The sequence below is a fragment of the Mercurialis annua genome, linkage group LG4 (assembly GCF_937616625.2).
Source record: "Mercurialis annua linkage group LG4, ddMerAnnu1.2, whole genome shotgun sequence".
In the NCBI taxonomy this organism is placed as follows: domain Eukaryota; kingdom Viridiplantae; phylum Streptophyta; class Magnoliopsida; order Malpighiales; family Euphorbiaceae; genus Mercurialis; species Mercurialis annua.
This window is the reverse complement of record NC_065573.1, coordinates 15,816,281-15,828,033: the sequence shown is the minus strand read 5'-3', so window position 1 is coordinate 15,828,033 and position 11,753 is coordinate 15,816,281. Positions and strand designations below refer to the sequence as shown.

The window sequence follows — 11,753 nt, the reverse complement described above, 5'->3', positions numbered from 1 at the left end:
TTTTATATCTATTTTAATATAATCCGCTAAAAAGACAATGTTCCCTATTTCACGTTTCAACATTTCTATCATGGTACACATTGATGAGAGATGTAATCTTACGGATTCGAAAAATATGTCCTACCAACCTATTGTAAAATGGCTATGCCGGTCGGGGTTCTATGAACTTCAATTTTATCCGCTAAGTTGAAGACTTGCTCGTAAACGAAGATTGCATAATTTGGATTAAGAAGGCGACGGATTCCTCTTTATATGTTAGATCTCTCTTAGATTTATAGTTGCATATACTTTCTACTTGAATTCTTGTAAATTAATCTTTAAGCTGCTATTTCATGACTACTACTTATGTTAGACAAGAAAAAAGTTTCATGCCAGGTTAACATTTGTACATATAATGGCAACATCTCTTTTTTATTTTGTTTTGGTTTTTGAATGATTCTGCTCTCTTGTGATTGTATTTTTACTTAATGTTTTTTAATGCATCTGTATATACATACAATAATAACTTTGTACCTTTTCTGATTCGTAGAAGGAAAAATAGTAATTAATATTCAATTTTTTGTGGAAGGAGAAATTTGAATATTATCTTTCTATTATTAAACTCCTCCAAAAATCCTTCGAATCGAAAATATTAGCAAAGGCAATATCATAGAGTTGGGGGGTTAATTATTTTTTTGGTTAATGAACAAATTTTTTTCACAAAACGGTTATTAAATTATTACAAAGTTATATAACGGTTACCGGACTCTAGTTTGTTTTACAGAACGGTTACCGAAATATAAACAATTTAAAAACAGTAATTGACTTAATTTTTTACATAATAGTTATCGACTTGTTGATGGGGACACAAACTTGTTGATGTGCACGAGAAAAATATGTACAGCCATGTAGTAAGCCGATAATTATTTTATAAAAAAATTATGATTCGATTCGATAACTATTTTGTAACTTTTATAGTTCGTAATCGGTATGTAAAAAAATTATAATTCAATAATCATTTTATGACTTTTTATAATTAGGTACCCATTTCATAAAAACAAGTTATAATTTGGTAATGCAAAAATATTTAAACTTGAAACTAGATCTCTTGCGGAAGCGAATATTCAATAATTTTATCAGTATTAATTATTGGGAAGATCGAATTAGTACTGAATGGTTTATATTTTCCACAGTAATTGAATTGTAAACTTATTAAAGACTTTATTATTTAAATTTATTATATTTTGATAACTAAATTTTTCTTTTTATCGTTATGATGTACTATAATAATTCAAATCGGTAATTACTTATATGGCAACAGAGAAGTTGGATAACCGGACAATCTTATGTTGTCTTAAAAGCAATGTTTTTAAAACCGGACCGGAAAGCGAACCGGCTTCATCGGGGGTTCATGATTTGATCGGTTCAACCGGGTTAGATCGGATTGGATCGGATTTTTTCATTTTAATAAATAAAAATGATTTAAATTGAAAATACCTAATTTTATATATAAAAAATGATAAAAAAATTTCAAAATTTTATTTTTAAAATTTACTATGCAAAATATAATTATAAGTGATCAGTATTTAAAAATATATAGGTTAATTACTTTTTATGAGAAAAAATAATAACTTTTGTTATTGTCAATTAAATTAAAATTATACAATTAAAAGTTATAAATAAAAAATACAAAGACATATTTAATTAAAATTAATTATTAAATTTGTGAATTGTAATTATAATTGATCAATTAAGTGTTTATGAAATAATTTTATTGTATAAGAAGTTATTTTTTTAAAAAAAATAGAGTGATTATTAATTATAGTAGTCAAATTTAATAAATAAATGTGATAATTTATTTAAATAAAAATATATATTAAAATTAATTGTGTGAAATTTATTAAAAATAATAAATATTTTTAAAAATATATAGAATAATTAAATTGTATAAGAAAAAAAAATATTATATATGAGAGAGAAAATGTATGTTGTGGATAAGAGAGAAAAAAAAATTGTGTAGGGAAAGAAAAAGAAAGTGTTACGTAAAAGAGAGAAAAATAAATGTGTTGTGTGGTTGAAAAATTGACAAATTGGGAAAAAAAATAACTTTTCCACTCACTTTTTCATAAAACCGGATTTTCTAACCGATTTTTTAGCACTGAGATTTTTACCCATAATTGGACGGACATCTGACCGGTTTTTTGTTAACCCGGATGGTTTATATTTTCCACGGTTTTAATTTAATATATTTTGATAACTAAATTTTTTTTTTATCGTTATGATGTACTATAGTGATTCAAATCGGTAATTACTTATATGGCAACAGAGAAGTTGGATAACCGGACAATCTTATGTTGTCTTAAAAGTAATTATTTGCCTGAATTACTATAATAATCTCATGTTATAAAAATATGAAAATTCAAATATCAAAACATTATAAATTGAAAAACATCACTATTCTACAAAAAAAAATTACTTAAGTAACTCCAAAAAGTTTAAAGATAGTACGGTAAACTGTAATACATCAGGAAATGTATCATCCTTTTTGACTGGATTCAGAACATTATAGCATAAATGTACATTTAAATGCTACTGCTAAGGACAGAGAGAAAATTCAAGCCCACCAAAATTGATTGCTTTGTGCTTTTCTCTTAAATTTTACCAAACAGAGATCACTGGAGGGAACTTTAAAAAAATCATTTTTATATGTTACATTCTAGTTTATGATTCACATTTCTGATATATTTTGAATTGTTTTATTTTCTTTCTATCCTTTGCCATTATTATCTTTTAAGATGCTCTTGTTGAAAAAATAATTGTGTTAAAATATTAAATATTTACAAAGTTATAAATTTAATTTAATTTTTTTTATGACGAGGAAATACTCGGCAGAATTCGACCACCCCTTAGAGCAGAGTCTGACCATCTGGATAAACCCTTGGGGAGCTAGCCTCGGCAGTTCACCACTCGAACCTCCCACTTGATACGAGGCTTTTAATAACTCAAAATGCTTCCAATAAGTCAATTTTATAGGATGTGAGATTCGAACTTGTGATGGTCTTTTAGTTTCATGTTTACTTTCCACACTTGTAACCAACTTAGCGAGCCGTGGTGAGCAATTTATCGTAAATTTGCTAATTCACTAAAAGTTTGTTCAATTCTTTGAAATCAATTTTATCGTGCATACGCAACAATTGAATGTGTAATCTTTTAAAAAAAATGAGGAAGAAAAATAATTTTTAATTATGATATCACGTAGTTTAGATAAATCAAAAATTTATAGATTATGCCAGCTTGTATAATATTACATCAATTTTAAAAACTCGAATAGATTTTCAGTGAATTAGCCAAATTAAAATGTATTTATAAATTTTACAAGGTTTTGATAAATTTTAAAAACTTAAAAAAGATCACCTTTTTAACACCATTGAGCCTATAAAAGGAATATGATAAAATAGTATAAAAAATACAGTTATTTTTATTTATTTAATTTTAAAATAATACAAAGAAGAATTTTTGCACATAAAAAAACGAGAATGAATATTCAATTTATATGTTTAATTTTATAGTTTTAGTATTAATTTTCAATTAAGCCAAAATCATCTTAGGAGGTGTTTAGATAGGAGATTACTTTTGACAAATACCAAAAAATGGTAACATGTTCTCAAAAATAATATCTCAAAGTTTGTTTTTAAAAAGTATAATTTGTATTTTTTTTTTATAAAAATGATTTTTGTTATTCTCAAAAAAAAAAAATTAATCTCAGAAATACGATTTTGGTTACAAGCTGTATACTAACAGACTATCAACGGTATATCAGAAAATAATTTATATTTTATATGCACAATTCAAATTTATTATAAAATTATTAACGATGTACTAAAAAATAATTAACTATAAGTTTATCAGCGGTTACTCACGGTTCACTAATGGTAATCTAAAAACAATTTTTTTTTGCTCCTTCAAGACACACGGCGGCTTGGAAATCCACAGTAAGAGTTGCTTCATCTTCATGAACGGCATCAGCTTCAAGTCTACTGGCGACCGACATAGCTTCACGAACAGTTGCGGCGGGTTTGAGACGATAGCAGTTGGTTGGCGGCGGGAGTCTCAAAATTTTAGGGTTTTCTTTTATTTTTGGTTTTCAGCAATAAGATTATAAGATATTAGGGTTTATATATAACATATTAATGAAAAAAAGGAAAAGTTAAAAGTGAGAAAAAAAAGATCTAGCCGTACTTTTCTAAATTGAAAGTATCCACTGTATTATTGAGAATATTTTTCTAATTTACAGTGTATTGTACAATTATCTCTTAAATTTGTGCCAGGTCAACAAATTTTGCAAAAAATGGTGATTTTGGGGCTCAGGGGGTTTAGCGAGCGTCACCATAAAGTGTAGGGGATTTAGTGATCGTTTTTAAAAATTAGGGGGGTTTAGTGATCGAAAGGCCCAAAAATGAGAGTTTATGGGTGATTATTAGACTTTAAACGACACATAGCAAAATAATCTCCATCCAACTATCGCATATGACGATTGATTGTAAATTACTTAACATATTTAAATATTTTTTAAATGAATCTAGTTTACTATGTTTATAAACTGATGGTGCGACACATGATAATAATAAATTTAATAAATAATTAATAAATATTAGACCTAATAATCCCAAAAAAAATGTTTAGAAAAAATCTCTATTATGTCCAAACGTTTAAATTGTCTCGATAATGTCCAAATCTATATGATAACATTTTAAAAATATCCAACCCCAAATAGAGTGTGCTTGTGCTGATGTGTCACTTAAGTGACATGTCAGTGCTTGCCACATCAATAAAAACTAAATCCTAAAAAGGTCAAACGTTTAGTAAAAGTCTACATAATGTCCAAATGTTTAGCAAAAGTTTCCATAATGTCCAAAAATAAATTATGACTTGTCACACATTACATGCCACCTAAGCGACATATCATCAATTTTGGGGGTTGGACATTTTTAAAACGTTATCATATAGGTTTGGATATTATCGAGACAATTTAAACATTTGAACATAATGGAGACTTTCGTAAAAGTTTATTGTTTTTGAATCATTAGGGCTAAATATTATGTTGATTGTTTGATAAAAATTAATATAATATTGACAATAATTTTATAAAACACAAAAAATGAAATTTCATATGTTTAGTAGATTAAATGAGAAGATAATAAATTAAATAGGCGAAAGTGTACAAAATTAAAGTTAAGTCGTTCATTAAACCTCAAGACCTTTCTTCTATTTTTTAAAAATAATAACGGATAATATGTTTCAATTTATAGCCCCAATTTAAAAATATTAATATTTTTATTTTGAAATAAAAGTTTTTGCTTTAAAACTTCAAAATTCTTATTAAATTAAATGTTAATGATAATACCTCAATGTAATTATTTTCTAAAAATATATTTATAGTAGTAAGAAATAATCAATTAAATTATGTACTAACTTTCATTAACACATTTAATATTTTTGAATTATAATAAATAATAATACAATTTCAAAAATAATAATTAAATTTTAAAAAGTTAATTAATATATTTTTTTAAAACGAAGTATGATATTTCTATCACTAAACTCAATACGGGAGAAATAATAGGTTTTTCTCTTCTCTTTTTTTTTTGTTGCTGCTCATCCGGTTTCTAGGGTTTTACCGGATCCGCGTCGCGCACCTGGTATGATGGGTGAGTTTGCCAACAGAAATTTTCTGCATTTACAAATATCGAACCCGAGACCTTAGTCAAAAGATACCAAAGCGCTACCATTTAGACCAATTCCTTTAACTTTTTTCTCCTCTTTTTGAAGTTGTATAAAAAGAGAAAATATTAAGAATTTTTGTCATAAAAAGAAAAGTAGAACTTTCAAATAATCTCATATTAAGACACGTTTTCAAAGTCTATAAATTACAATAAGGCATGAAAAAGTTGTGTAATAACTTTAACATGGCAACTCTAAAAATAACCAAAAAGCATCACAAGCGCTTAAACAATCCTTGCCCTTCAACGCCACCATCTCTTCCTTTGATTCAAGGAACTCTCTTCTTCAATCCACACACAATCCCATCTAACCAAATCTTCGCTCTTGGAACGGATTTCCAGCTTCTCTGCACCACCACAAATGGCGGGCATCTCTCAGTTTGCCACCACTCTCAGCCGACAAGGACCCTCTGGTCCACCGTGCCAGGACAGGCCTTTGTATCTGCAGCAGTTGTGGAGACAGAAGTGGAAGAGAGTAGGGGATCATTTGTTATCAGTGACAGGAATGTTATCTTGGTGTGTGATCATCAAACTGTTGATGATATCAGAGTCATTCATACTGATTTTGATTTTGATCTGAAGAACAATTTGAATGACATAAAGTTTCCTGTTCTGTTAATAACAGGTAAGCTATTTAGCAGAACGAACAAGAAATGTAAGGACCAAAGTTCTGCAAGGTATTGGGTTGTTCTTGATCAGAAGAATTCCAACCAGATTGGTTTTCAGGTTAGAGTGGAACAGCTCAAATTCGAATTCAATCCGACTCGACTAGGAAAATACCAACGGCTGAGGAGGAAGCTGCGGAGGATTCGAAAACGAAGGCTGGAGTGGTTTTGGTTCTGTACAAGGCCAAGAGGGTTTGCTGGTGTATCCTCATTAGAGGAGACAGAAATGAAGGCTTCACAGTTGACAGAAGTCAACAGAATCTGTCTTAGCTATTCGAGCGAGGCAGATGAAAGTTTCTATGGGTTCGGAGAGCAGTTTTCGAGTATGAACTTCAAAGGCAAACGGGTGCCCATTTTGGTTCAAGAACAGGGAATTGGAAGAGGAGATCAGCCTATTACTTTTGCAGCTAACTTGGTTAGCTTCAGGTACATATATTGCTCTTTAACCTTTAGGCCATGTTTGGTTCATACAAATGATAAGAATATACTCCATCCGTCTCAAGTTGATAGGCAATTTAGGATAAATACGAGTACTAAGAAATATTATAAATCTATATAAAATGAGTAATTTTATAAAAATATACTATACTCTCTTAGCAGTTTTTGCTCTCTTTTTAATGTCAAATACTATAATAAATGAGGGTATATATGTCATTTAATCACTTAAGCAATAAACGACCTCCTATAATCGTACGGAAAAAAACTTAGAATAATGCCTATCAATTTGGGCGGAGAGAGTTATAGCTATGGGATAACTATAATATATTCTATTTCACCAACCACACATGGCCTTAGAGCATGGTATATTATAAAGCTACTGGAATCTAAAGAAATTTTGCATTGAAGTTTATGTTATATTGCAGAGCTGGGGGTGATTGGAGCACAACTTATGCTCCTTCACCATTCTACATGACATCAAAGATGAGGTCTCTTTATCTAGAAGGATATGATTATTCTATTTTCGATCTCACAAGACACGATAGAGTTCAGATACAGGTAATCTTTCAAAATTTCTGAAACGTAGATGACCGTGTAGCTAATATTTATAATTGAAGTTATATTTTTAGTTACATGACTAAATGAATTTCTAAGATGCAAAATCTTTCTGTTCTGACCATCTGAGTATGATAAATGAATCACAAAAGAGACTCAGAAGAAACTGCAAAGAAATCAGAGTATATTTATCTGCAATTGTTATGTTAAATGTAAAATAGATATAAAATCTCATTGAGAATTTAAAGTTGGAGTTTCCTATTTTTTATATAACGGAGCTTGCAGATACACAGCAATTCAGCTCAAGGAAGAATAATAAATGGAAACTCACCTTCCGAGCTTATTGAACGCTACACGGAAACTATCGGGAGACCTCCTGAGCTTCCTAAGTGGATTATTTCTGGAGCTGTTGTTGGAATGCAGGGTGGAACAGAAGTCGTACGCAGAATTTGGGATGAACTTAAAACATACAAGGTTCCCATCTCAGCATTCTGGTTGCAGGTTACTCCTTATACCTATTCAAAACCAAACTGAAAATAAGAAAATCACATCTAATTCAGTCTATGAATTCTTTGCTTCAAGCTCTTTTACAACATAATCCGGGTCATTTCCATTTAAAACTGTCCGTACTAGTTCGGGATAAACTTTTGTTAGTTGCAGCGTGTTGAGCAGTTTAATTTCCGACCAGTCTGACATATTTCAAAATCTAAAGCTCTAACTGCCATGCTGACTAGTTCTAAGAGTTTGTTTTTATGTAGGATTGGGTAGGACAAAGAGAAACTTTCATTGGCTCGCAACTGTGGTGGAACTGGGAAGTGGATACAACAAGATATAAGGGATGGAAGCAACTGGTTCATGATCTTGCTGCTCAACATATTAAAACAATGACATACTGCAACCCATGTCTAGCTCCGGTACCATTTTTTATCCGAGCACATACGATACCTATAATATAGACACCGTTCCTAGGATACTACAATTTCACCGTTCAATATACGTGGTAAAACCAAAATAAACAGAATATGGTTTAGCAGGCACTTCTTTTTAATACACCTGATATATATCATGATAGTTTGATACAGTCAAAGGGTTTAACTTTGTCTTTGAAACTCCTTATTTGCTTCAACAGACAGATGAGAAGCCCAACAGAAAGAGAAATCTATACGAAGAGGCAAAAACGTTGGACATTTTAGTGAAAGATATTCATGGAGAACCATATATGGTTCCAAATACTGCTTTTGATGTGGGAATGTTGGATTTGACCCACCCAAATACTGCAAGTTGGTTCAAGCAAGTTCTACAGGAAATGGTTGATGATGGAGTCAGAGGGTGGATGGCTGATTTTGGTGAAGGTCTGCCTATAGATGCAACCCTCTATTCAGGTCAAACATTCTTCTTAATTCTTCAAAGACGAATTAGTTGTATTCAAGATGAATTAGTTTCAATTTATCAACTCATTTTGCGGAAAATAAAAGGACAAGAGAGTGGTTCCTAACAGTTTAATGAGGTAGGTTTAAGGATCACAAATTTCTGAACTTTTGCCCCTATGATCTGCAATAAATAATAGCAAGTTCTCAATCATCTCAGAAGTCAACACTAGTTTATCTAACAATCGTTTGATAATCCATCTTAAATTTGTCTATGCATTCACAGTTCATTAGTATTTGTTTATGATACCATATGAGCTCTCAACTAGCAAGAATTTAGAAGTGTTTCCCTAATTAGCATAATGAAGCAAATATTTGTTCATTAGAATACGGTCTTAAAACCTGTTTTCCTTTCCTTTCTACATCTAAAAGAACACCTATGCAGCAACTCTCTTTCTTTTACCACTTTTTTCTACTTCTGTGCATGTTCATATGTGTGTGGCTATGGCTATATAGCAGTAATATGTGCATTAACTATTTCAGGTGAAGATCCTATCTCTGCTCACAATAGATACCCAGAACTATGGGCCCAAATAAACCGAGAATTCGTGGAAGAGTGGAAAACAAACCGTGTAGGTAAGGAGAGAGAGGACCCAGAAGAGGCTTTGGTTTTCTTCATGAGGGCCGGTTTCCGGGATAGTCCCAAATGGGGTATGCTCTTTTGGGAAGGAGATCAAATGGTTAGCTGGCAGGCTCATGATGGGATAAAGAGTGCTGTCGTTGGCCTACTGAGTGGTGGACTTTCTGGATATGCTCTCAATCATAGTGATATTGGAGGCTACTGTGCAGTAACTATGCCGTTTCTCAAATATCATAGAAGTGAAGAGTTGCTCATGCGATGGATGGAATTGAACGCCTTCACCCCTGTTTTCCGAACCCATGAAGTAAGTGAAAACACAAGCATCTGCAATTCGTAAGCATGCATCATTATCATCCAGTTAAAACTTAGAGACATAAAAATCACATAGCTACCGGCAAATTACACAATTCCTTGACTTCCGTGTTTCACTTTAATTTGACAATACTAAACCCCTAAAATGTAGATTGGTCAAGCAGTGAAGTTAGTTTACTAAATTGATAAGATGAAGCAAATTTGACACTATCATTAGGATAAGTGTCACATATATGCATATCACACTGTTACAATTGCTTCAGAGCAGAAAAATTATACTGTTATCGTATCAGTATTCTAACGATCTTCTCCAAACAGGGAAACAAACCATCTTGCAACAGCCAATTCTACTCGAACCACAACACTCTATCGCAATTCGCACGCTGTGCTAAAATGTACAAAGCCTGGTATTTCTACAGAATACAACTAGTAAAGGTGAGACATGCAATTCATGCAAATCACTTCTGGTAATTCAATTACCATTATTTAGAGTATCTAATGAACCTCAGTCTCCTTATTCTTTGAAAATAGGAAGCATCGGAAAAAGGTCTCCCTGTTTGCCGCCACCTATTTATCCACTACCCAAACGACAGGATTGTGCAGAACTTGAGTTACCAGCAATTCTTAATCGGCAGTGAGATCCTAGTGGTGCCTGTATTAGATAAGGGCAAGCAAAATGTGAAGGCCTATTTTCCAGAAGGTGAAACTTGCTCCTGGAAACACGCCTGGTCGGGAAAGCTATATAGAGAAGAAGGCTCTGAGGCCTGGGTAGAAGCTCCAGTTGGTTATCCTGCTATATTTGTTAAGGACGGCTCCTTTGTGGGCGAAACATTTCTAGAAAATCTCAGAACTTTAGGCATTCATTTGTAAAGAATCCTTTGAAAGAGGACTATAGTTTGGCATAAATGGTGTAGAACCACTAGCTAACTACGGACAATTGGATACTGACACGAGGTTTCTTGTGTTAAAAATGACATTTCGCCATGTTTTCAAAATGGAGAACGTTGAAAGAATGAAATGTCCGTGCTACTAACAACTGAACTCACAGTTGTTCTTAACTTTAAACATTCAATATCGACAGGAATTTCCAAGAACCGAATTGAATGTGTACACGTAATTTTTTTAGTGTAGCGTGGAAATGGAAATGCCTTTACATGAATTTCACAAAAAGAGATGCCACAAAGAGAGCGCGTTCTAATCAAATGATCCTACCTTTTGGGATCCTTTCGAAGTAATGTCAATGCAGCGGTCAGTGTGGTAGCCAACATGCAATAATTACTGAGAGGAGTATGCTAAAATGGAAATTAAACTCATCTTTTTAGAAAATTAGGCTATTGGAATTTCCAAAATGTCTCTAAAACCGAAAAAAAAATGAAAGGTGAAGTTTCATCACTACATTTTTTTTTTAAAATAATGACGAAAGTAAAGCCAACTTATCATTAACTAAAATCAAAACTACCCTTTTTAACAAGCACACATTTTTTTCTTTGTTTTCTTTAATGCGAATATGACCGCGCATATTCTTGTGCAAAACGCCTTTCGTCATTGGGAGTAGTTTTCAACTATCTTAGTATATCTTACTAATATAATTGCTTCGGATTTGAGTTAATAATACTTGCTAGTTGATTTTCCAAAACACAAAACAAAATATAGCACATGAACATGACCGGTTTCTTCTTATAATGAAAGTAAAGAATTAAAATCATCATTAGTGGAACAGTTTACAAGGACAATGACAATTAAAAGCTCCACTTGTAACTAGGAAACTTATAAAAGAAAGAATAAGACTGACCTTCAAAATGAGATGCAATTTGGTATAAGCGAATTGGATTCTTGTGGTCATGGAGAGTAGAGCTCGATCATAAGGTTGGTTTGCTTGTTTACTTTTTTTTATTTTAAAAACAAGAAAACACAAAGGCTTTGGAATATGTTTTGGTGGGATTCGAATTCTTGAATTGGATATTCTTTTATACGCGCCCAAATTATTACCTCTCTATCTATTTAGTAAACATTACAT

At 31.7% G+C, this 11,753-nt stretch overlaps 1 protein-coding gene and 1 long non-coding RNA gene across 2 annotated transcripts; one reads left to right on the top strand and one right to left on the bottom strand.

Annotated features, from left to right (window-relative positions):
• Positions 1 to 5,945: 5,945 nt before the first annotated feature.
• LOC126677843 (uncharacterized) lies at positions 5,946 to 10,777 on the top strand. The gene is made up of 8 exons (XM_050372646.2): positions 5,946 to 6,850; positions 7,288 to 7,420; positions 7,703 to 7,918; positions 8,176 to 8,331; positions 8,547 to 8,799; positions 9,328 to 9,728; positions 10,055 to 10,171; positions 10,268 to 10,777. The coding sequence occupies exons 1-8, from the start codon at positions 5,946 to 5,948 to the stop codon at positions 10,604 to 10,606; spliced, it is 2,520 nt and encodes an 839-aa protein (XP_050228603.2). The 3' UTR covers positions 10,607 to 10,777.
• LOC126677844 (uncharacterized) lies at positions 7,841 to 11,654 on the bottom strand. Its single transcript, XR_007640619.2, has 3 exons — positions 11,529 to 11,654; positions 9,414 to 9,748; positions 7,841 to 7,932 (listed from the first exon to the last, which is right to left on the bottom strand). It is a non-coding gene; the product is annotated as an uncharacterized LOC126677844 (long non-coding RNA).
• Between the last annotated feature and the right edge of the window lie 99 nt (positions 11,655 to 11,753).